The following is a 27,382-nucleotide window of genomic DNA, read 5'->3' as shown; positions in this document are numbered from 1 at the left end:
ACATCACAGCAACATTATGCGACCACTCTGAGTAAGAGCACTAGTGAGCAGTCGAAACTGTCAGGTATGAAAACAAACTCTTGGTCTGAAAAAAGAACATAATAACATAAATGTGTGTATTTACTGAAGCAACAACATTATAACATGGCTTAAAGCTCACAAGAGTAAATGTTGCCTCTAAAATTTCTATGCAGTAATTGCCCATTTATTACTTACTTATTAAGGTGCACTATGTAACATTTTTGGTTCAGGATACTCTATTTGCGTGTTCAGATATTGTAGATATTTATTACTTTATCTAGAAGGTTCGATAGATTGCAAGTCAGATCTGTGGAGAGGTGACTCAGCTCAGTGCACATTTTTTCATGGTATTTTTGAGTAATAAGAACTAAAACTAATAATTAAATGAATACAAAATGCCATACTGTTGAACATTCTGGGCAGAACGGAGAAACAAGCAGGTGGTGGATACGAACCATAAAAGTTACATAAAACACCTCAACTGTAGCAGCTGTAGTGCTTATAATGTTATCTCCTATTGATTAGTGTGATTTCTGTGGCTCTCTTTTAGTGCTGGACTGCCCCGGTATGACCCTGCAGAGCTCCCGTAGTTTGGACGCGCTTTCCGACCTGAAGCTGCAGCGTCTGGAGGCGGAGCTCGAAGGGGCGCGGCACGAGGCTCAGGGGGCGTGTCAGCGGGAGGAGGAGCTGAAGGCGGAGTGCGAGAGACTGAAGGAGGAGATCAGACAACTGCAGAATGACCAGCGCGAAAGGGTCAGTGCATAAACCACACAGATGAAATACTTTGAACATTGTAAAAGGTCTAATTTAGAACTTCTGATACACATCCAGCTTGTCTTTTTTTATTCAAATCATGCTCAGCTAGTAAAAAATATATCTGAGAACTTCTAAATCTCCTGAATATTCATTTTGACCATAACCTAAAAAGTCATTGTTGAATTATTAATCAACACTGTGATGATTAGAGATTACTGAGAGCTACAGTTAAAAGCAGAGTTGGGTCTGACCCGATAAATGGTAAATTATCACATTTTTATGCAGTGCTTTTCTGCTTTCACGGCACTTTACATCGAGGAACAACTCACCCATTCACGCACGTATTTATACGCCGGTGTACGCAGATACTGAGGGTGAGGTGGATTAGTGTCTTGCCCAAGAACACAACAGCAGGATTCTGTAGGAGCTGGAATCGTACCGTCAAGCTGTGGGTCAGTAGATCTAGAGCAGGATTCAAACTGTGGAAATAAGTGAAAAAATACTTTACAAACTAAGCTACTGTGGCCCAATAGTGTTCATATTATAAAAGAAGACTGATTATTGACACGTGTTGTAGATTTTTAAGTGAAATATTCCATTTAGATGCTTCTTATGAAATCAGAGAGTAAATGAAAATACCTTAGACATGACTAAAGTTGAGTTTAGCCAAGTTGAGTCATTAGTGTGTAATCACAGAGGAACCCTTCAGAGGCGGCTTTGCGAGGGCACTTTTTCTAAATCACTTCTGTCGGAAACTTTAATAGCGTTGCAGGTCTATTGCACGTTAATGGGATATTATTGTCAAATAATTTCTACCATTAAGATAGCGTCAAGCGTAAAATGACTTCTCAATCATTATTAAATAAGCCTTTAATTAAAACTAAATAGGGAGAGAGAGAGAGATTTATCAAGTGGATACTAGACATTTTTAAAATAGTAAAAATGAAGTAGATCATTTTGAACTTTGGAAATGCAAACAGGCCAGTAATTCAGCACTGATGTAACATGAGTGAATGAAACAAACTCCAGGTATGTTTCTGAGGAGGTAACAACATTCTAACATGGTTTAAAGATCACAAGAGTCAGTTTTGTGTCCAATTCAATCCAACTTTATTTGTATAGCACATTTTATAAACAAGACAGTTTCCAAAGTGCTTCACATAGCAATGTAAAATAAATAAATAAATAAATCAGCAGAATTATGTTTCAATAAATAGAATCAATAAATAAAATAATAATAATAAAATCAATGAACAAAAATGATAAAATCAATACATAAAAGCAGTACTAAAAAAATTAAAATAGATAAAAACAATAAACTCTAACCCTAAATAAATAAAATAAATAAATAAAAGACACAGAGGAGCACACAACTCACACGGTGTTAAAAGCCAAAGAATGAAAGTGGGTCTTAAGACGAGACTTACAACTCTCCACTGTGGGGGCTGTTGGGACGTCGAGGGGCAGAGTGTTTCATTGTTTGAAGGCCCTGTCCCTCCTGGTTTTAAGTCTTGTTTTAGGCACCACGAGCTGGAGCTTCCCCTCGGACCTCACCGCACGGGTTGTACATCTGGAGGAGGTCCGAGATGTGTTGTGGGGCCAGTTCATTCAAAGCTTTAAAAACAAATAATACAATCTAAAAATATGTTCTAAAATGTACAGGAAGCCTGTGCAATTGGGGTATTGGGTGCATTGGGGTAATCTGATCGCGCTTTTTGTTCCCTGTGAAAAGACGTGCAGCAGGACTAACTGCAAGCGATGAAGTACGTTTTGGTTGATTCCTGTGTAGAGTGCGTTGCATTTGTCCAGATGAGTCCAGATAAAAGCATGCACGACCTGTTCAAAATTATTAAAAGGTAAAAAAGGTTTCACTTTGGATAAAAGACAAAGGTGATAAAAACTGGATTTAACCACAATCTTTATGCAATTAAAGTAACACAATCAAATCCGGGTATCATTTATTCATTTATTTTTTTAAATAAAAGCAAAAATAAGAAAATAAAAAAAAACTACTGTTTTCCTCATTATTTGTCTCCAAAACCAAAATGAAAAAACAGATAATGATTAGTTTTTTCAGTTTTCGATTTTGTGTTGAAATGAATAATGGTAAAAATGGATCACCGCCGTTTCTGTGACTGCGACTGAACCAGGACTAAACCAGGTTCGACCAGACCGGAACCAGACCGGGACTAGGACCAGGACTTAGACGGGGACCAGACCTAGACTGAGCCTGGGACCAGGACAAGGACTGAGCTCGGGCCTGAGACCGGGGACCAGACCAGACCTGAGACCAGGACTGAGACCAGGACTGAGACCGGGAACAGGACCAGGACTGAGACCAGGAACAGGACCAGGACTGAGACCAGGACTGAGGCCAGGACCAGACCAGGACTGAGACTGGACCAGATCAGGACTGAAAACATTTTAGTCCTGGTTCAGTCCGTATGGGGTATAAAAGTCCGGCATTGCAGTTTAAGTCACAGAAACAAGAAACAGTTATCCGTTATCCGTTTTTTCCATTATTCATTGAAACACAAAATCGAAAACTGAAAAAAACTAATCATTATTCGTATTTTCATTTTGGATCTGGAGACAAATAATGAAGAAAACTGTTTTTTTTTTTTTTTTTTTTTCGTATTTTTGGTTTTATATTGAAAAACGAATGAACGAATGATACACGGATTCAATCAACCTAAGGAAATTAAACTACATGTGTTATTTACTCTGTGTATTCCCTTTGTGTACAGCTACTGTATCACTTTACAACACAAACCACCCCCATGAGGGACAGTTTAACCGTAGCACAAGGATGATGTTAAACAGAGCTGTCCTTGTTGGGAAATGCACCTCTAACCTTGTCAGTTTAACGCTGGCACTGAGCTGCAATGGAAACTGCCGGTCCCCAATATGCCACTGTTAAGGATTAACACAGGGCTAATGCGTTTGTGATTGCATCTTAAAAAGGCCAAAGTAATCATTTAAAACAGTGTGGCAGGAAAGGTGCTGCTTGTATTTAAACAGGGACCATCGCAAGCTAGAAAAACACAAATCAGAGCTGTGGAGCCATAAACAAGCTCTGCCTATCAAGCTTTCGTAACCATGTTCTTTCAATAGGCTTCAGGTGTCAAATTGTGTCCAATATTCCTACCTGGCCCTGCATACTAATCTAATTTCACGCTCTACTTTTGCAGGAAATGACTTCGCCTTGCAAGCAGTGCGATGTGGAGTGGATAAAGAAGGTGGGAGACGAACAGTAAGTACCAGTGCATTGTGGGTAGGTGGGAGGAGGGGGCGGGGGTTCAAAGTGCAATTGAATAAGAGAGGATAGATACAAGATCATAGTGCAGAGATGGAGAATGAGGATGTCAGAAGTGATCACAAAGGAGATGAGGAGATGTGCTTCAAAGTGGGGTTGGATGAGTTACCCAGTCACAGACACAGAATCACCTCACGTCAACTATTCGTGGATATCAGGTATAAGGATTCATGATTGAAGATTTGGCATAGCAACGGCCCTCCAAATAACACAATTAAAAGCAAAATATTATATCTTTTGAATTTGGGAAGGTCCTCACTAAATAATTCATATTACAAAGGAATCTTGAAACCCATGAATAGAGCCCACTGAGCTCCAAGTTGTGTTGGAGACATAATACTACTCCACACGTCTTAAAACTAACTGTGTTTTTCATTCAGCCTTTTTCAGATCATATCATTTCACTATGCCACTATGTACGTTTTCTGGTAAAGTCTCCTCCACCTACTTGTGTCCATGGAGATGTTATTGTCCTGCCTGGAATGTTCCACATTATGGCATTGTACTTATCTGTCTTACATTTATTCAGTTACAGTTATTTTATTGCTTAAGAAAAACATGTATTTCAACTGTAAAGCAAGGTTGCCCCTCCACAGAACTGACCAGTAACATAGCCTGGTTGTCTACATGCAGCTGCTCTACTCTCCAACAGAAAGGTTACATAGTGCACTTTCAGCATTTAAAAAATAATTTTCTTTGTGTGAGAAAATTCTGATCTGTTGTGCACTGAAATTGTCAGTATGTAAATTTGCATAATTGATTTAATGAATCCTCATAACATAAATCTGAACATTCAGAGAAGAAGAGAAGAAAAAAATGTTGTATGTTTGGGGTAACTGAACTGAAGAAATTAAATTGCTTTTTTTTCCATTTTCACTGTTTGCACTGACATGTCCAACTAACGCAGAGGAAGTGACTCTTCCCAACAGTAGATGGCAGTGTTAGCACAATATGAACTGCCTTACTGTCCTAGACAGACTAGAATTTTTTGTACTACTTTTTTGTGTCAATAAGATAATATTTATGTATCATGCAGGACCTGTGACTACTGATGACATTGATGACATTTAAAAATCTGAAATTACCTGATATGACCTATTGTAATCACTCTATTATTTCACTTTCTTTATCATTTTTACTAATTCCAGGTAGATTTACGTTTAAAATTGTAATCAGAACATTTGAGTCAGGTGTTTTTTGTGTCGAGGTGAGTGTACTGCGGCATGTTCCTCCCACACAGTGAAACCCCACAATTGTTTCTATGGGCACAAAGTGAAACTAAAACTTCAGACACTGACAGAGCTGTGGATGCCTACAACTTTTTCCAACCCTCGGTCACCTCTTAGTTTTAGTCAAAAATATCAATCACACCTGCCACACAAGCCTACAGCTCTGTTTCCTTTGGCAGAGCTTTTTCTTGTAATTGGCACATTTAGAGTAAACTGCAGGGCCTGGGTTTAAAAGAGGAGCTGAAATTTTAAGTCCTTTATGCATTTATTCTTCTGTTTGTGCAAAGCTAAAACTGGCAAAGTTATCAGAAGTAGTTGTTGATGTAAATTGATTTGGGTAAACTTTGCACAAGACTTTGAGTTCAATTGATAAAATTGCTCCAAATTGGAAGTTCTAAACATAATAAATATGTGGGATTGATTTTAAATGTTTTTGTTGTTGTTGTTTTATCAGAAATAGTGAAAATTATTTGTCTGTTGGGATTGATTTTAAATGTTTTTGTTGTTGTTGTTTTATCAGAAATAGTGAAAATTATTTGTCTGTTGTTTTTCCCCCTAAAATTATGCTAGCTGCATGAAGCCTTTTGTATTTAATTCCTCAAACATGAATTCCCTGTTTTTTAACCAAAAGTCAACCCACTATTACTACGAACTGATACATTTTCAGACTTTTATTTTCATATTTGACTAAAATCTCCCATAGACCACAACCACTAAAGTTTTGAAACATTGCAGCCACATGTCACTACCCCCTGTCTCTGACTCACTCCTCTGCATTTTTAGAAACTCAACTGGTTTACAATAAATGGCTTTACTTCAGTGATCAGGAGAAAATATTATTACAATTATGAACGTCATCGGGGTCATAATCACAGTAGAAGCATGATTAAAAGCATGTATGGAACTACTATGAAGGCTCTGATATTGAAGTACATTGTATTGTTGGTGTATGTGCGTGTCTTTGATCATAGAAGCGTTTGACACCTCTGTGCATTTCTCTTAAAGAACTCTTTGCAGAAGTCATTTTTGGAGTGTAATGTGTGAAAAGTCCTTCATGTGGTCTGTAGCTCTTAAGAATCATCGCGTGTAGGTCAGTGAGGTGAAGCTATAAAAAGATGGTGCACAACACACTTCTGAATCTATGTCCCCGGTATGGTGTTGATCTAAAATATAATGCAGTAAAAGTAATGATCTTAAAACTAAGGATGGTAAATATGTAAAGTTTCTTCTGTTTGTACTGTGTGGTAATGCTTTGACGGTACGTAACAAATACATTACAAATTTGAAACATTTTATCACAGACGACATGTCAGCTGATGATGACATCTGCCGACAATGTGCATGTGCATGATGTATGCACAGGTTAACACGCTCACATGCAGGTTTGGTGCCTGTACAAGACACATTTTTAAAGCGTACTGTATTATACACGACACACCTGTGATCAAACTACAAAAGAGCAAACACATGCAAACCCACTGTGGCGTATAATGACGGCTTAAGGATTCTGTTGAAAAGGCTGAGATGGGAAAGTGCACGAAACCTGTTTGTATCATCAGGCATCAGAACTTTTCAGGTAAATATGCTTTGTTTAATGCACAGATTCATCTGTCGCCTTAATGATTGTGAGCACAGTTTTTTCATGAGCCCAAGTAATGACAAACTCAGTACCACGAGGTACCAGCCTCAACTGTGGAGGCATTGCTATAGCAGTTTGTTATGAGTATTGCTGAGTGCGTTTGTTTTTTGTTTGTCTTTTTATTAAATTCTGGACCAAGAGTCTGTAATAAAAGTTTGATGTATTTTTTTTTTTTTATTGCACAATTTTAGGACTCTTTTGGTAAATAAAATATAAGTAAAATATAAATGAATAAGGATTACTTCTGTAGTGTGTCTTTAAACAGGTTAACATGCCGTTTTGAGTTGTTTAATTCGCTTATGCCTGAACTGAAAATAGTTCACTTTTAAATCTGAAAACCTTTAAGTGTCTGTGGATGTCCAAAGCATTATGTTGTTCTTGTTTTAGTTGAAGCTAGTCCCTCCTAACAGTAGTTCATTTGTTTACCTGTTCTATGTTGATGCACTTACCGTAGTGAAATAGTAGAACAGTGATTAAATGTTGCTGGAACTATTTGTGCAGTTATACAAAATAATGCACAGCAGCTGGCATTAGAATTCTTACCAACCGTGGTATAAAATGTAACATAGGCCTATCTATATTACAGCCTCAGTAATTTAAGGGATGGGTCAAATGCAAAGAACATTTTAGTGTAACTATAAAGGATACAATTTGAAATATTTGAGTAAGAATTGCACTGCAAAAAGCAATATCTAGGTAAATTAAAATGTCTTAAATTACGAGTATTATACTTCATTTGAGTAGATTAACTATGACATGTAAAATTACCGATGGAATATGTGTGTTTTCCTTAATTCAAGCAACATTAGATTTTGTTTGTTACTGCAAAGCATTGTTCTTTAGCAAGATATATTTTCATATTTTACGTACCAAAAGTCTTATTTTACTTGTCAAGTGAAATTTACTCAAATCATGATTAAAAAAAAAAAAAACTAAAAAATAAAAAAAAAAATTAATTAATAAGTAATCTTAACTTGGATAGATTTTAGTTTTTGCAGTGAAGGTAACAAAAATGATATTGATAGAATATATTGTTACTGAATCTTATCACGAGTTTGACAGACTACACTTGTTGATATTGGATCTGTATATGTATGTGTATATGTATTTATTCATGTTACAAATATGATAAAACATTTACTCTTTCCATCAGACCATCTTATTATCTACGATCAGTCTCCTTAGTTTTAACTCATGTGTTTTTGCCAGCATCAGACAGAAGCTTTCATCACGCCCACGCTTACAGTGCACTCTACACTGTACCCATATACGCAGTAGAATAGTACAGTATGTGCTCTATCAGTGACGGAGCCCGCAGTACGACACTTAATAGACGTGTTTTTGTGGTTGGATACAGTTTTAAATGTGCACTGTGTAACTTTTCTGATGAAGAGTTTGCTGCAGCATTTTCTCATTTTTTTTTTCTGTTTGGTTTTGTTTTTGCAATTCCAGAATCTGTAATAAAATAAATGTTAGATGTTTTGGGCTCATGAAGTTGGACTAATCGGCAAGAAAGTAACATCACCATGGAGACAAGCAGGTTGCGGACATCCAGCAGGAAAGTTACGATAAAAAGTTGAGATAAAAAAATGTGGTAAATACATATGGCGACATCTATAAACTAACAGCATTACCACCTCTAAATATGAATCTTAGCATTCGCATAAAGAAACCTATATAACATTTATTGTCACTTTGGTAATATATGACTAACATATGCTACGCCCACATTCGCAAGTAAAAAATGATGTTGTTTCTCAGAGGCTTCGTAAATTCACTTTATCACTTCAGGGCGGATTTACGATGCCGTTAGCTTAGTGCAAACTCAAGATGAATATTACAGAGTTACAGATTTGCATGCTCCAGAAAATGAAATGAAAAGGGATGATGTCTGAAGTGGAGAGGCAGGCAGGGGGCTCTGAGTCAGACAGCAGGAAATGCTGGTGGGCAAGACTTCATGTGCTGGTGGGTTCTTTTTGACAGTTTACAGGAAAACAGTGTGATTTTGAATTAATCATTTCAGTGATTTGGCTCTGATTTTTTGCTCTGATTGTTACTTTGAATAATAACAGAGATTTAAAACACACACACACACACACACTCACCAAGAATAAACTATGTCTTTAAATGTCATTAAAGGAGCCATGTTCTGCTAAACTCACTTATTAAAAAACATACATCTGATATTGCGTCATGAAGCATTTCTTGACAATCCTCAACACTACCAGCTGCAGTTCTAAATCTAATTTTAACTATTTTGCACTTCACATTGCTGCTGAAAAATTAAAATGTAAAAAAATGGTTTACATGGGATCTCTTGAATATTACGACTTCATTGTCAAATTGTCGTTTTCAGTACACATACACTATAAAAACTAAAATGCAAATCTAAAGTGGCAGGAGTAAAGCATGCTACTGTTATATATAGAAAAAGAAAGATACAATGTGTACACAAAGTAGTTCAAAAGGCTTTATGTAACAAGAAAAATGAGTTAAAACCACAATACAAACATATAAAAGCATAAATAATACAATTTACTTTAAGGAAAAGGGATGAGAGGGTCTTAAAATGTTGAAACCTGTTGACTAAACAGAGCAGTATTCCAACCTTATTAAATTTCCTTATAATTCTGGACATGAATAGCTGTAAGTAGCACAAAAAGGCCTACACACATGAGTCTCTGAGTGGGTTTAAATCAGTCACTTTGTTAATCATCTATACTTCACTAGCCTAACTGAAAGCCTAGTATGGGGAGTTATATTAGTGAGCTTTCTCATTATTGTCTGATTATCCGTTGTAATTACAGTTTATTTCCTGCCCACATAGGGTGAAGAATATGCGAGCGACTAAAAAATGCACAGAAAGAGAGAAAGTCGCAGTAACATATTTTGTGCTCGGCGGTGTGGGCAGGAGTTATGTGTTTTGGAAGTGCTCGGGTAATAAACGGTTGTATATTTGCGGCGAAAACCAGGGATTGAGGAGAAATATTGTTTACGATTTTTTATCTGTCACCATCAACAAGAGGAAGGTTCCGGGATCAAATTAGCTATCGAACGGGTCTGAGTAAAGGCTGCAAAATAGACTGTGACAGGTACACTTTAAGCTCAATTCAGTGTGGATTTTTGATTTTTACTGTGCAGAGATAACAAACATTACATTTTAAGACTTAACATTATCTTTTCTTATTTAACTTTCTAATCTAGGTATGAAATGAGTCTATTCCAGGCAGTGAGTGGATGGTTTATAGAAAATTGGGTAGACATTTGAGATAAGATTATCTGAGGTTGCAGGCTGACTTTGACTTCCTATTTTCGCATCTCCCTGTGTTTCTCAGTATTTCAACATTCAGCTCTAAACCACATACAACTATACTATATCTGCAAACTTATCTTGCTTTATCAATGTTTATAGAGCTACTGCGTTACACTGCAGATCAGAGCTGTGGTTCCATAACTGTAAAAAGTTACAGTACATATGATTGTATATTTTACCTAAATTAAGTTATCATTTATTGATCAAAACCCCAGAAAACTAACTCATTTGCATGTAAGACTGATCAACTAGATAATATAATAAAAAGTGTAGGCTACTGGAAAATTCTTGTTCCATGGCCTAAAGGTGAACATCTATGACAAAAATTTACCAAAACTTTGATACACTTTCGTTATTTTACATACACATGAACAGAGCTGATTATAATTAATTTAATTTCATGTCACTTTTCTGGAGAGGACCGACAACCTGTTTGTCTCCATGGAGATATTGTCCACAGGATGGTATTAAACTAATCTGTCTGGCATTTATCCAACTATATGTGTTATTCACTGCTCAAAAATATCTAAAAAAAAAACCAACAAAAACAAAAAACATTCATACTTCCTGTGAGTGGTTTTGCCCTTCCGCAAAACTCACCTGTAATTTGGCTTGCAAGTCTCCATGGAGATTTGTATATTTACTATATGGTGGAACATTCTAGACACATCTCCATTTAGAGAAGCAGATGATGGACCCTCCACCGGAAAAGTTACACAGTGCACCTTTAAGACAGATATAAATACACAGTGATTCATTTATTACCCATAATAAGACACAAACAAAGCATTTATACATGGCAAATAGTTTATAAAGAATGATTCAGGGTTAAGGAATTAATTTAGCAATAACAATAAGTCTGAATCATTCTTTTGTTGTCATTTGTTTGTTAAGATTAAGACATTTTCATGCTTTCAGTTAGTATAAGGTGTTGACAACTTTATTTACTCAAAAGCCAAGGGAAGGAGAGGTAGGTACACAGCTGCACTAATATGAAACTATCACTCTGAGTAACTCTGCAGAAAAGAGTTTCTGAGGTAATCTTGAAAAGTAGGAGGAGTTTTTCAACCAGATATAAGCAACATTTATGCGTGATTTTTATGCATTTCTTATTCTGTAAAGCACTTTGAATGACTTTGTACAAATCAACTTGCCTATGCTTGCAGTGTTTCCATCCAATTTGGGCATTCTCAGTAATTAATAGTATTTTTAATTATTATTTATGCCTCTTTATGTAAACATATACCAGAGCATCCTTAGCGTTATTACAAAAGTCCCTGCTCACTCATTACAGATGCACCGGATTACAGCCTTTTGTAGCATTAGCATGATTACATTATTAGCTCCTATTCTCAAGCTAATGACTTGAGACAAAAAAGTCATCCGTTGCCATGGCCACGACACACTCAAGCCTCGTATAAGATAAAAACATGCGTTGTTTATGCCCCTTTTAAAAATAGACTTGCTCTGTCAGTACGGCCCCTGGGAGGAAGTCGGGGGCACATCTTGCATGAAATGGTGCGATTTTATAAACTGCAATTATGCAGTGTGACCGTGGCAACGCTAAAAATACTAGGAGAATATGGGCTCCTCAATTAGACAGGCGGTGTGGGGAGGTGAAGCTCAGAAGAGTCATTCAGAAGATGAAGTGATGATTTGTGAAACAGCTCAGTGTACACAGGTTATATTGCATGTTATAGATGCATACTGGTCATGACAGGTTCTTTAGACAAACTTTATTGATCCACAAGGGAAATTATTTGGACATAGTGGCTCACACATCACAATATAATAACAAAGAGAAAAAATATAAATGGTAATAATAGATTCAAAATAAGTAGTAAAAATAGCAAGAGACTAGTTGTCAAATAATGTATATGCACAAGTAAAAATAAAATATAGAAATGTAGTAATACAAATATATATAAGAGGTCATAAGGAGAAACAATAACTCAGTAGCTCGTGATTTTGCTATAGACCCTGGACGGTACATGTACTGAAAATACATATTCTGAATACTAATGTTGAGTACCTGTATTCTGGTGCAGTTTTTTCTCATCTTATTGTATTCAGAATACAGTTGCTTAATGAAATTAAAAGAAATACATGATGGTACTTCAGCATGTAATTTTGGCTTTGAACTGCAAATTATTAGTGATGAAAAAAAAAAGAACAGATAGCTCTGGCAAAGCGTGTGCATGCAGTTTTTTCCTACTCAAATGAGACACATATGCATGAAAACAAATAGGATAACAGAAATAAATCTATTATCTATCTATAATGTAGTTTTCTTTTTTACTAAACTATAATGCACCTCTGTGCAAAAGTATTCAGAATACAGTGGTCTTACTGGCCCATGAATAGATTACGAAATACATTTTAATTTAGGCATTCAGTATTTTATCACTAAATGCATTTTCAAAGTATTCTTCCCATCACTGGCCATGGAGAGACTTGTACACAAACAAAGCTGCTTTAAAGCCACAGGACTAATGTGCCACTTTTAGAGGCATGTCAAAATGACACATTATATCTTATATATCTTGTTTTTGTGCATTGTAAAAATAAAATAAGTGCGAATCATATCATTGCACAATAATGTACAGGCATATTTCATGTGTTTTCATGCATTTCAGCTTCCTGTTTAGGTGATATTTTAAAGTCTTTTCCCAGTGAGAAGAGATAATATTTTATTTTATTAACTGCTACGGTAACGGTGATAGAATGGATCATGTAACCTTGTGCCTGTGTGTTGTTAGGGTGAACCTGGCGCTGGCATACACAGAGCTGACGGAGGAGCTGAGTCGTCTCCAGGCTCTGAGCTCCAAACAGACCGAGATCTTGAGGAAGGCATCTCAGGAGCAGGCCAGTCCAGGTCTGTACACAAACAACTGTGAATGTAACACTGTAATACACATGTTTGGTTTAAGGGAAACACACCTTGAAAGAAAGCGCTACAGACTAACTACTGGGTATCCGGTTTAGGTTTCTGTCACTGCTCAAACCGAGAAAGTGAAAAATATTGAGTAAAGATGTCCCAACTTCACCTGCAACTACATCAGTCAGTGATTTTCTTAGTAAATCAGTGTCTAGTCACACAAGATTATTTCTAATGTGACTTGGACTTCTACTGGAAAAGTTTACTTAAAGCCAGACAAGACCAAATGGAGGCATAAGGACAGTAATATTTAATAATTCAGTTTTTTTTTTTTTTTTTTTAAATCACAAAATATATAATAATATATTTTACATATTCATACTGATATTGATCTGTATAAAAATATCACTCTGGATTTCCAGGCAACAAAATGTATAGTCCATTTCAGATACTGCTGTTTTTGTGATTTAAAAAAATTTAAATGGATATTATTACATATTGTTTATTATTACATACGTTTATTATTAAAATAAACTACTCTTATTGTTTTAACTTGTTTTTTTATTATTATTAATTGTTACAACCCCTTCTAAACAGAATTGATGCTGTAACATCTATAACTGGAGATAATAAAGACTTATTTTATCTTATCTTATTTTATCTTATTTTATCTCTTAACATTATAGTTTAGCAGTCTAATTCTGAAAGCATATTTATAATCAGTTCTTTGCATCAGTTTGTTTTGGCATGAAACTGATGGTATGTCAGATTGTGTGTGTGAAATGCAACATGTATTATGATGTGAAGATGCACAAATCTGTCCACCGAAAAACCACAAAAAGTCCTCAACAAAAGGAAATGGTTGCAATGGTGCAAGCTTTAAATGTTATAGAACTGACTTTGTTTTGTTTTAGAGTGAGGGAGCTTTTTGTCCTTGATGTAACTTTTCAGGTGGAACAGAGACCTCTGAATCTAATTGTCCTAAAAACTGAACAGAATTAAGGGTGGTACAGAATGCTGTATGTGAGAGCATACTGGACATTTTGTAGATATTATTTATAACTGCTTCAGTTTTTGTGTTTAAAGGAATTGTAAGATTTTGATTCTAAATTTCATAACCATGACCAAACGGTGACCCGGAGGTAAACTGATAACTAATAACAGCTGCAGTGCTGATTTATTCTTAATTACAAAAGCGTTGGACATGATGGTCAAGTTGCTTCTGTTATAATTTGGTCTTGAGATGAGCTGAGAACAGATTGAGCCTCACTTGAGTCTCTCATTTGGGTTGCCAGGTTCAGTCCCGAAATCCAGTTGTTTTAAGCCTAAAAGCACTTTCTGTCAATCCTCGCTTCTTAAACCCCAGCATCTGCAGCTAATCATGAATAGGTGCATGTGCTGCTGCAGTACATGCTGTCCATAGAATAAGGATGACAAACACTCGTATGTGTCTTCTACATGCAGAGTAAGGCACAAGCAACCCAGGTTCAGAGTGTAAAACCTTTTTTAAAACTGTAAGAGTGCAGGCTGCATATGGTGCCTTTAAGTCTTTGCTTTTGAGTTATTTTCCTTTTGCATCATCACTGTTTTTGTTTCTGTTTTATTTTATCTGATATAATATAAATTTAAATCAGGAAAAAATTAACAAACTTTTGTCTTCTGTTCCTCAGTCCAGCGTCACTCTCCCATCCAGCGCCACTCTCCTGTCTCGCAGCGACACTCCCCCATCTCCCAGAGGCACTCCCCTGCCCCTCTGCCCCCTCACTCCCCTTTACAACAAAGACGCTCCCCTGTCCTCCAGCGCCTGTCTCCAGACATGCACCGCCGATCCCCCCTGCTGGATGTCAGTGATCATGGCCCCGCCTCCTACTCCTGCCGCCCCGCTTCCCAGCACCTCCGCGCCAGTTTCCAGGGGCGGCGCAGCTATTCGGAAGTGACCGACCCCTCTGCGTACCACTGCCCGCCAAGGTTCTCTTTAGATCCAGTGTCCACTCTGCCCAAGCCTCGCCCGTACATCGAGAGCTACCCCAAACAGTCGTCTTTAAGCTCCTCCCATAGCGGACACCAGCTGCGCAGCCCCACGTCGCCCATCCAGAGCCCACTGTCGGACGGACCGCTGGGAGAAGCGTCTCTGCGTCACTCCAGGGAGATGCCCTTTCCGCTCTCGGAGGTGGCGCACTTACATTTTGAGCCTCCTCCCCCCTCCTCGCCTGCCCCCCAGCCCCCGCAGTCATCCGAGGATGAGGAGGAGTGGACTCAGCCCATCAGCCCGCCGCGTACTCTGGGCGTGCTCAGTCCCACCGTGGGCCCTGGCTCCATGAGGGGTCCGGCTTCCTGCACCGCCTTCCCCATCCCCCAGAGGCCCAACACCCTCAGCTGTCACCCGCAGGGATACATATCTGCAGAGCACGCCCAGTCATGGCCCTCCATCAATGTGAGTGCGAGATGTCTACTAGTTAAGTTGCTTGGAATAGACTTGCAAGTTGTGATTTGGACTCGAGTCAGACTTGAGTCACTATTTTTAGGACTTGAGACTTAACTTGATAAATGGACTAAGACTTGGGACTTGATTTAGACTTGAAGGTTACTAACTTGAGACTTGACTCGGACTTGAGGCCTGTGACTTGGCAAGATTTGAGAAGCACTTTTAAATCTGAATTCTTTCTATTCTGACTGTAATGATTTACACTAAGATCTTGTCAAGACATTTAAAAAGGAAAAATTTGCATTTCTGCAATTCTTATATAGTCTATAAATACTCATATATAAATATACCATGATTTTTCAAGTATAATTTAGTAAAAATTAATTCATATAAATTGCAAAAATAAGCTAAGCTCTATTTGGTACTTTGGTTTAAAGACCTGAAATAACTTGAAACTCAAAGCAGACGACTTGGCCTTGACTTGGATTTAAGGGACAATGACTCGAGACTCAACTTGGACTTGACTCTGACTTGAGGTCAAAGACTTGAGACTTACTAGAGACTTCCAAAACGACGACTTAATCCCACCTTTGGACTTAGATTTAGTCAAACTTTATTGATCCACAAGGGAAATTATTTGAACACAGTAGCTCACACATCACAATATAATATAAGAACAAAGAGCAAAAAAAAGCCACAAGTGTTGTATATGCACAAGAAAAATGTAATTATAGAAATATATGGTTGTATAGTTGTAAGGAGAAACAGTGCAAAGACTAAATATTAGGGGTGTAATGATATCCAAGTGTCATGATACAATATTTTTACAATATACATGTCACGGTACGATATTTGCGATATTTTGTGGAGGCTGTTAATATGATACTTTTTCCTCTTAAAATGCCTTGACAAAACTATCCAAAGAACTAAGACTTAAAAGTGCTTAGAACTGTTATTTCTTCTTGTAGTCTGCACTGAAATGGAACAAAGGATCATGGTCTATGTAGTTCCCTCTGTCTTTTTTTAGCTATTGCTGCACCATAACTCTTAACTTAAGCAGAGACTTGTAATTCAATATATTGTGATGGTCCACGATATTATTGTGAGAACTTTGACGTAACGATATCACGATATTTCGGTTATTGTTACATCCCTACTAAATAGTGATTGACAGGGTTTTCTATTACATAAGGGTGAGTTGTTGTACAGTTGGTATGAATGTAGTCCTGTATCTCACTGTCTGACGTAACTTTTCATGTGGGAGGGTTCAGCGTCTGCTAGTCTCCACTCAGATGTTTTGACTAGAATGTTCCATAGTATTTCTGTTTCCATGGAGACACGCAAAGACTGTGGTGTGGCAGGCCCACTCAAACATGTGTGAATGAAACAAAACACAACCAGGTCTATTTTTGAGAAGGGGATAACATTATTACATGGCTTAAATCTCACAAAATTTTGCTTAATATAGGATCTTTAAATTTGTTGTGTTCTTTCTATCATGTCTTTCACTTTGCACAAATTGTTGTACTTTTATTGCTATTCAAGATGGTCACCCAATAACTAATCATAATTAATACATTAGTCATCAAAATGAAAATCTACCCTCATAGTTAGTTAGTCTTGAATACATGTAAAGGTTCTTCTTAGTAAAAATAAGCTCAGGTTTAGACTAAAGGACTTTAAGTGGCACTTGCTAAAACAGGAAACTTCACACCCACAGAATCAGCATTTTAGAAGTGTTTATCAAGAACCACCATTTCCTAATTACAGTCCTTAAATGACCAGAAGCTGTCTCTTGAATTAATCAGGAATATTTATCGCAAAGTGTCATAAAGGTGTGAAGTGGGAACTCTCCGCTGTTTCCGCCCACTGAATGAGTAATGCTACAACCACTAGCACTACGCTGCGAGTGTGTGTGTTAGATATAGTGTATTTATTTACTGTACTTGTATTTTTTGTTTCAGTTGTGGATGGAAACCGAGGAGAGCGACATGCGGAGCTGCCCCCTGTGTCAGCTGATCTTCCCCGTGGGTTACCCGGACGACGCGCTGATCAAGCACATCGACTCCCACCTGGAAAACAGCAAGATCTGATCGCTATGGCAACACACACGCACCTGTCCTACACACTATATAAGAAGACACAGGCAGGCGGGTCATGAGAAAAGACCTACAGGACCACAGAGATCAACAAATCGTGGTTTTTAAGGAGAGGATGCGGTATCGAAATATTTCTATTTGCTTGAGGAAAGTGGACTTAAATTCGTTCTGGAGGTTGCTTTGCACGTTTGGTATGGTAGACGCTGCTGTTTTGAATGTTGTTGCGTGGTTACAGGCGGTTTCAGGTATAGTCTTACTGCTTCAAAGTCTTTGTAGCTAAGGTTTCTATTTAAAAAAGTTAAGGGGCTCGGTACACTGTAAAAAAAAATAAAAATCAACAAAATATGGTAAATACTGGGAGTTATGGTTGTCAGAATATGACTGTGAAATATACAGTGACTACAAATATATTGCAGATCATGCACATTGTGTTTTAGTACAATGTTTCCATTCCGAAGTTCAACAGAAATTAATAGTGCAACGGCATAATAGCTTTTCTATATGTAGTATATGTACAATGTTTATCAATTATCAGTGTTGGGAAGTAACTTAAATACTTGAATACTAATTCTGAGTAACTGTAACTGCACTGTATACTTTTCTAAATTCAGAGGAATATATTATGATATTTGATGACACAACTTAGGCTTGAAACTGTACAGAATCAGTGAGAGAAATAGAAAACACTGACCTTGTGGTGAGCGCATGTGTGATTTTTCTTTGACCAATTAGTGATAAGTAAATGCATAACAAACGGTCAGACGAACAAACTCTTTTTAATCCCATGTTATGTATTTACTACAATTTGAATGCAACTTGATGTAAGTATTTCAAGCAGAATACAGTACTCTGATTGGACCAAGTAACAGACTACATTACAGAATACATTTTAAATAGATTTTCAAAGTATCTTCCCATCACTGTCAATTATGCATTTTACATTTTACAGAAATGTTCTGAAAGCCTTTTCTCCTAGTATTTTATTGTATCTTGTATCTAGATTGTTTAACAGCGTATGAAAAATTGTGAATGAAAATGAAACTTTCAACATTATTTAAAAGATCAGGGAGAGCAGAAGTGTCACGACTTAGCTTTAACGCAGCTAGAGTTTTCTATGTTTCACTTTAAAAACATTTTGCAGAAGAGCCAGTGCAGTAAGTGCCAAGGACAGTGAACTGGCTTTCAGGTTTGCGTGTTATAATTTTGTAACAGGCAAAAACATTTTTATTGGATTATATGTTTATTGGAAATGAAATCCTGTATCAACACCAAATTTTAGTATTGTCTCAATTTCCCATGGCATAACCAATGGTAATTCTTAAGTATGGTTTTTTGAAAATCTACACCGTTTATATACAAGACTGTTATTACCATGTAGTTTATTCCATATTTTCAGATTACTCAATTATTATAATATATAGAGCCCATTTAAAATTATTCAAATGAGAAAAAATGCCAGTTTGCTTATTTATCTACGGAAAAAGTTTGTAACAACAGTTTAACATTCCTCTCGACAACAGCAGAAGTAACAAAGTGAAAGTGAAAGTAAATGCCAGTTTGAGCAGCCCTACAGGAAAGGGCTCCTTAGCTAATCTTTAAAAATAGGTGGACCTTTTTAGCCAGATATACCTTTATGCTTGCGGCCTGTTGAAAAGTATATAGCACTTTACGTTAGCATAGCCTATACAATGTTTTCAGTCCTTCTTGTAACATATTGATTTATATTGTTTATCTGTAATTTTTGGAGGCAAAAAATATGAAGATATATTTTTGCAAGTGACAACGCACACGTTTCACACCAGAGATGCTTGTTGTACATAGAAGAGACCTGAACTACCATGGCACACTGAGAGACTGTACAAGGACTATAGAACGGGGATTTCGCTTGGTCTTCCTAAACATTTGCCCTTCAATTGTTTGATGTCAAGACTGCCCAGACCGCCCACCAAAAAAGAAAAGGAAAAAAAACACACCCACAACTACTTAGTTTGTTTACACAGTCCGCTCCAGGTTTAAGATTATGACCACCTGCCCATGAAAAAGTTACATTTTGCGTGTTCTAGTTTATCCACCTATTCATTCTCATATTGAAACCACAGCTGCCCCGGTGTACGTGTCAGCCAATCTGCTCCAATGGCTTCTCCAATCAAACTAAAAACAAAAAAACAAATCAAAAACAAAACCCTCCCACACCTCACTCCTCTCTCCACACATATTTCTGCACACCTCTCTGCACACATATTTCAAAAGTCACCGCAATCACCAATCTTGCTCATAAAAACAGTACTGGTTATAAGGTGATCACTAACCCCAGTGAGTCACTTTCACCCCCACAAAAATATAATTTTCTTGCTTATAGGACATTATATTGACAGAACATTAATGGCACACTGTGTAACTTTAGAGAGGCCTGCCATCTGCTTGTATTCATGGAAATATTATTGCTTTGCCTTGGCAGTTTTTATTGCTCTAAATAAAATATCCTGAAAAGCACTGCCGCATCCCCATAGATCTGATCAGCAGAGGTGGGGACTTGCAAGTCGTGACTTGGACTCGAGTCAGACTTGAGTCACTATTTTTAGGACTTGAGACTTGACTTGATAAAATGGACTAAGACTTGGGACTCGACTTGGACTTGAAGGTCACTGACTTGGGACTTGAGAAGACTTGAAAGGCACTTTTAAATCTGAATTCTTTCTATTCTCATCGTAATGATTCACACTAAGATCTTGTCAATTAGCATCTCTATAACTCTTATAGAAATACTCATATATAAATAACTATGATATTTTAAGTACGATTTAGTTTCAAATTCATATAAATCGCAAAAATCTAAGCTGTATTTGGTACATTGGTTTAAAGACTTGAAATGACTTGAAGCCCAAACAGACGACTTGGACTTGACTTGGACTTATGAGCCAGTGACTCAAGACTCGACTTGGACTTGCCTGTATTTGAGTTGGAACTTGACTCGGGCTTGAGGTCAAAGACTTGAGACTTACTTGAGACATGCAAAACAATGACTTGGTCCCACCTCTTCTAACCAGTAACTTTTCTATGGAGCGATGAAAAATGTTACACGATTTCCATAGCAAATAACAATTTAACTAATAATATGTAAACATATTATCTTATGAATGCTCAAAATGCTGAAACCCAAGAATATGGAGATTTTATTTCTTGTCATAGTGTGAAACATTCCAGACAAAGCAATGACATCTGCGTGTAGAAAGTTACGTAGTACATCTTTAACTTGATGTCTGGTGAGTGGTCATAATGCTACGCCGGGTTGGATGTTGGGTACTGTTTTCAGTGTTAGTTCTGCAGGGTATAAGCAAAATACTTCTATCATTTACTTATTGTGTCATACATGGGTTCATTTTTTAACCACAAATTCTCGTAGGACCTTTGAAACAGTTACAGTGATGTCAGTGACACTCAGGCTTTCAGTTTAAATGTTTCTAATGTAAAGGGGAGGTCCCAGGGCACATGAAAACATCACGTTGTACACCACTGACTTTAAGGGGTTTAAGGGGGTCCACTAAAAGAAGTCAGAGAGCTTTTTACTGACTCACGATCTTTCATGTATTTTTGTGATTTCCTGTAAAATATAAGATGTGTACATATGTTTGCAAGTGTGTGCGGCTAATGCTAAATGTATCTTATCCAACTTCAAATTGGAGTGACTGTAAATTAATATATAAATCCCAAACGCGTATAACCCCCGATGTTTTAGCAGTAATGTGTCCTCTGCTGATAGCCCCAGTTTTTTTTTTTTAAAGTTGCATCTTGACTGAAAAAAGTGAGTGACATCTAACTATTCCAACTCATTCATTTTAAAAAAGACAACATGAAAAGTTTGTTTGCGAAATATTTTAGTAGCTAGTTCTAAAACATGAACTTTTACATCAAAATTATAAAAGAGACAGTACAGCCGATGTTGCAAGATTGCATCAGTCTGAATCTGAACTAATTTATATTTGCTTTATATTTGCACAATGTGTGAAACTAAATAGTAAAAACAAAGAAACTAAAATCAAAAACGACCATACCTAAATATTGTCATCATGCTTGTTAGTAGATATGAAATTGAAACACAGATATTAAGGAACTATATTACACTATTTTCTGATCTCTGTTATAATGTTGTTTCTTATCAAAATCAGACCTGGACTTGTGTTTTTTTTTTTTTCATTCACACTTTTTTTTTTCTTTTTTGTCATATATATTTTATTTTTTATTTTTTCCCCAATATTGTGGTCTTACGGTCACACAATAATGCCACAGATGGCCACCAATGCCACATTTAACCCACTTCCTCCCCATTCCCAAAACACAAATAGAAATACAATAATAAAAGTAATACTGACCAGAAAATAATAATGAAGGATAAAGTAAAAATTATTATATTAATAATACAAAAACTAACTATATATACAAATTACATACATATGCATACATACACATGAATGCACACACATAAGCACACACCCATAAATGTGCACACATGTACACATGCACTCATCTCTGTGTATATGTGCACGTGTATATACACATACACATACACACACGCACACATACACACACGCACGCGAATAAATAATAATAGACACCCACACACTTACATAATCATATATTTGCTACATACACACATAGCCCGATATATTAAGTAAATCCACATACACTCAAACACAAGCACATCCACACACATGCACACACACACACACACACACACACATTCACACTTGTTTAACACACAAATCCTGAATATTTAGGCTGAGTTCTTCTGTCAAACAAAACACTCTTTTCCACCTTGTGATGTCATTAGGTAATAAGTGCTCCTCTGCGTTTTTAAAGTCCGTACACCTTCACTAGAATCATTTGGATGATTTCAGCCCTGGACTTACCTATCTCGGCTGAACTAAAGATAAAACGGAGCTGATAACTTGAAAACTACCACTACATGACATCACAAGGTAAAACAGAACATTTTGAGCATTGGAGATGTAGACACACAGCTCCGGGTATGTTTTTGATGAGGTAAACAACATTATAACATGACTTAAAGCTTATAAGAATCATTTTTTTGTAATATTGGCTTTTCGTTTTTTACATAAATGTAAGTATTAGATTCAGTACACAGTGAAAAATATGGACACAGTTGCTCACACAATATAATATAATATCAAAGAGCAAAAATATATATAGTAAAAATTAATAAAAAATAAACAAACTAATAAATAAACAAAAATAGCAAGAGACTGGTGTCAAACAAGGCATAATTATATAAATGTATATGCACAAGTAAAAATAAAATACAGAAATACAGTAATACAGTAATACAAATATATCTCAGCTCTATACAAGATGAAATAATGACAGACAGGACATTGGGTTATCTAAAAAGTAAAAGAAGCACAATGCTCAAAATCAGTTTCTCTGTGTGTTGAATGCAGTGTGTTCAAAACTTATTATATAATTTCAAGTTATAAATGCAGTCTTTGCTTTCCAGAGTACATGAGAAAAACAGAATTTCCTGTATTCTGAATTTACGCATGTTTGAAGTGAATATGGGAAGTCTCTGCTCTGTGGTTAATGCAAAGGGAGGGTTTTAGCTTCTGTCGCCCTGAGTGACCCCACCCCACGCTTCTGCTGATCTGTTCCCCTGCACATGCACACAAACTGAAAAGACGGCTGTTTCTGTGCCCAATTTATTTAAAGTGCGTATGACAGGTTTTTATGATTATCTAATTTCTGCTTAATTTGGTGGGATGATACCTGTTGTAAATATAAATTATAGTTTTACACGACTCAAGAAGCAGTTTGAGAAGAAGTGCATATTGTTGACATCACACTAGGGAGAATTCTATCCAAAAAGTTTGTCACAATTTACACACAAGAATTTGTTTTTTCTTCTAACATTATTTCAACACAATAATGGTGTTTTCTTGTGTGTTTTTAATGTAATTTTAGAATTTCTGTGTACTTTAGAGCAGTTTTGACCCAATGTACATTATGGTTACTGGGAACAGTGATGAAATTCCCTAGTGTGATGTCACGATTTCCAACCAAGAAGTAAAATTTTAAACCTAAAAAAAAAATGCCAAATTGGGAGAAGAAAAGTAAAATCTTTAGTAAAATCTTAACCTTGTTTTGGTGAGATGTGTTGTCCAACCTGTCATAGGATCTTTAAAACAAAACACCATCTTGTAAATCCGTTTTTGTGTATTATTTTACTCAGGAGATCCCCACAGTCAAAAATCCAACGTATACCTGTTTTGCAGCTTTGAGATAAATAGAAAATGAAATTAACCAAAAAGTCCAAACCTGAGTCACTTTCCCCACTATCCTCAGGAGTAAAATGGCTACCTTCAACAAGAAACTCACTTTGTATGACTTCATCCAGGAATTTTCTGTAGTTCAGGGTAAAGTGCACACTGTCCAGTTTCCACACCCGTACACACTTTTAAAATGTAATTTAAAAAATAAATGTATAAAGATGTTCCCCATTTGTCTGTAAATATTTGAATAAAGATATTGGAAATTGCACTCGCGTGTGAGTTTTTGTTTTTGTGAAAGTAATTACTCTTTAAAGGCGCACTGCGTAACATTTCTCGTTTCATTTCTGCATTTCGACCTGCTTGTCTCCATGGAAATGTTATTGCTTTGCTTAGAATTTTCCGCATTGTAGATTATCACAAGGGAGACAAGCAGGTTACAGCACTACACTACATTACAATTCAGACATAAGGAATAAAAAAAAAAATTACAGAAATAATCGTAATGAATAAACGTTAGATGGTTAGATGGATATGTATAAAGTCATACGGTGGAACATTCCAGGCAAAGCAATAAAATCTCCATGGAGACAAGTAGGTAAAAGGCCATCCAGTAGAAATGTTGCACAGTAAACCTTTGAGTATTGTGTATATTTTGAAGGAAAAGTACATAGATTTGCTACAGAGCTATTACTCTCTTTTAATACTCTTTTGAATAAATTGCACCATATAACGTCTAAAATGTCTTTACAGAGACATGATCATCACACTAGTCAAGGCCGCCCACAGTAAAACATGTTTTTCAAGGTATCTTTTCAGCATTAAAATCTGTTACTGAATAAATGCAACTGCAACTATATTGATTATAGTTGTATTTTTCATTGCACAGGCCTGCTGCATACATGGTTCAAAATTCCAACAGAAGCATCTTAATGATATCTGCCTTATATCATTAGTCTCCATGACATTATTTTTCTTTGCTATTTCCTTAACTTTCAGCTGTGTGTATGTAACCCTAACTTCTGCACCTCAGGAAAGGCACTCCTCCCATCCGGGCCCTCACACCACAGAGGCCTGCAGCAGAAGGCAGAAAGCATACACTAGAAAAACCACATACACATTGTCAATAAGTGATGAAACATTTTTTCACTCATCAAAAACAGCTCTGGACTGAAAATACCCATCCACCTCAGAATCACACACAGTCCCTAGAACACAGGTGTCAAACATAAGGCCCGGGGGCCAGATCCGGCCCTCCAAGACCTTTAATGTGGCCCTTGGGTGATTTTCTACTAAAATAGTTTAATTATATTTTCTATTAAAATCTTGTTAATTTTCTGTGGTGTTTATCACAGCAGCGTCTCCAGCGTCTCTGTACGTGACCCTCCCACCAGAGCAGCACAAATGACTTGTCTCTTTCAAAACGCTCTTAAAGAACGATCGTTTTGACTGTTGACCGTGACACCCTCATCAGAAAAATGTCCAACATGAGAAAAGTGCAGCCGAGTGCAGGATTTTACAAGAAAAATTGACTCCTTCCTTTTTTCTTCAAGTTTCAGGTTGTTCATAATATTATAATATTTTGTAAAAGAAAGAGTTCATCAATTAAAAAAGATTTCTGTAATAGATTTGCGTTTCTCTGCACAAATATTTGAAGTTATTTTGGTTATTTTAGGGGTTTATATGACATGAGTTTCTGATCCGGCCCCTTTGGGATCAAAGTCGGTTGGATACGGCCCCCGGACCAAAATGAGTTTGACACCCCTGCCCTAGAAGGTACATCCTTTCCTATATTGGGTGTATAGCTTCAAACGGAATGTTATGAACTGTTTTGTTTACAGCTATTTTGGGAGTAGATCATTTGTATTCAATTGCCAGTTTTACATTGATAGTCAAACATATTCTCAGACTACTTTTTTTTAATATATAGGCTATAAATCACAATGTAGCCCTGTAAGTCTTGTAAATATGGCCTGTGCTGTAACTGAGTCCATTCTAGACAAAGCAATAACATTTTCATAGCGATAAGCAGGTGGCGGACCCTCCACTAGAAATGTTTCGCAGTGCACCTTTAATTTTGAGGACTAACTGAAGATGGTTAAATAAAATATAAAGTAATCAATGCAATCTAGAAGACTTAGCACTCTGTTTTGTTTTTGTTTTGTTTTTACTGTACATTAGACAGTAGGCTCAACAGATTACAAATGACTTCAGTAGTTCAATCCTTATTTTTAACCTTTCAGTTTCCACACTGAGTTATTGCTAAAGTCCACTAGATGGCCACATAAACCACAAAACCGCAGAGACTCGTTTAACCTACTTCCTGTTATTTTAACCACGTTTTTTCCCCTGCTATGTATTTTATTACTGCAAAGACAAAGATGATATGTTTTTAAGTATAAAGTAAGTATAAAACATGTTGAATATATTTGAATGCATTTCTTACACTTGACTCTTTTCAGGAAGCATCAAACAGAGAAAATTATTAACACGTATTTGGCACGAGGCTACAGTTACAATGTCCGGAGTGATGAATAGTCAATAAAGGTTGAATTGATAGATAAATAAATAAAAACACCTTCTTCTTCACTTACTTCTACAGGCTTTAATACGTGATGCTTGACTCCATGATCTCAGGCGGTCGGCTGATGAGTTGAACTGTGTTTGAACCGGTGACCTCTGAAACCCGCGCGTATTGATGGAGCAGGAGCAGGAGGCCGCAGAGAGCTCACAGCGCCGAGCCGCAGCAGGGCGTGGCCCCGGGGACCAGAGGCGTCAGAGGCACCGGGTGAACGGGAGACGGGTGACCGAGCAGGAAGCACGAGAGAGAAAGCGAGAGAGAGAGGGGGGTCACGTTTGGGGATGGCGTCACTGTGGGTCAGGTAATGTTGGAAAGTAATGTAGTACACGTTTGAGGTGTCTGTACTTTACTTGAGTCCATACTTTTTTCCTTTTACTTCACTACACGACTGGTCAAAAGTTTTAGAACACCCTCATTTTTTTTCAGTTATTTATTGCAATTCAAGTCGTGCAAGTCCAATGATTATCTTGAAATGGTACAAAGGTAAGAACTGAACAGAAGGAGGTTTAAAAAAAAATAATAATAATAATAAAGAAAAAAGATAACAAAACACAAGTGCTAAAACTACCTGAGGAAAAAAGTACAAGATGGTAAACTTGAAAACATGGAGTGTCCAGCACAGTCTCAGACTTAAACCCCGTCGAGCTGGTTTGGGATGAACTGGACAGAAGAGTAAAAGCCAAACAACCTACAAGTGCTACACATTTATGGAAACTTCTGCAACAGACTTGGGAAGAACTTTCTGAAGAATATTTGATTTCTATTGTATCCAGCTGTTATATCTGCCAAAGGTGGACGCTTTCATGAATCAAAAGTTTAGAATATGTTTTGGTCAACAGTAAACGTA

At 36.8% G+C, this 27,382-nt stretch overlaps 1 protein-coding gene across 1 annotated transcript in view; it reads left to right on the top strand.

Annotated features, from left to right (window-relative positions):
* Positions 1-24,178, top strand: part of tbkbp1 (TBK1 binding protein 1) — a 49,941-nt gene extending 25,763 nt beyond the window's left edge. Inside the window, exons 5-9 of the mRNA XM_020918102.2 lie at positions 572-774; positions 3,969-4,030; positions 13,034-13,149; positions 14,823-15,586; positions 17,542-24,178. Of these exons, the coding sequence (XP_020773761.1) occupies positions 572-774; positions 3,969-4,030; positions 13,034-13,149; positions 14,823-15,586; positions 17,542-17,670 (1,274 nt within the window). The 3' untranslated portion in view covers positions 17,671-24,178. The remainder of the gene's footprint in view (positions 1-571; positions 775-3,968; positions 4,031-13,033; positions 13,150-14,822; positions 15,587-17,541) is intronic.
* Positions 24,179-27,382: the final 3,204 nt, after the last annotated feature.

This window comes from Boleophthalmus pectinirostris, unplaced genomic scaffold (genome assembly GCF_026225935.1).
Source record: "Boleophthalmus pectinirostris isolate CB_2022bp ecotype Guang Dong unplaced genomic scaffold, ASM2622593v1 HiC_scaffold_14, whole genome shotgun sequence".
Lineage (NCBI taxonomy): Eukaryota > Metazoa > Chordata > Actinopteri > Gobiiformes > Gobiidae > Boleophthalmus > Boleophthalmus pectinirostris.
The sequence above is the reverse complement of the archived record's forward strand: the minus strand, read 5'-3'. Positions and strand labels throughout refer to the sequence as shown.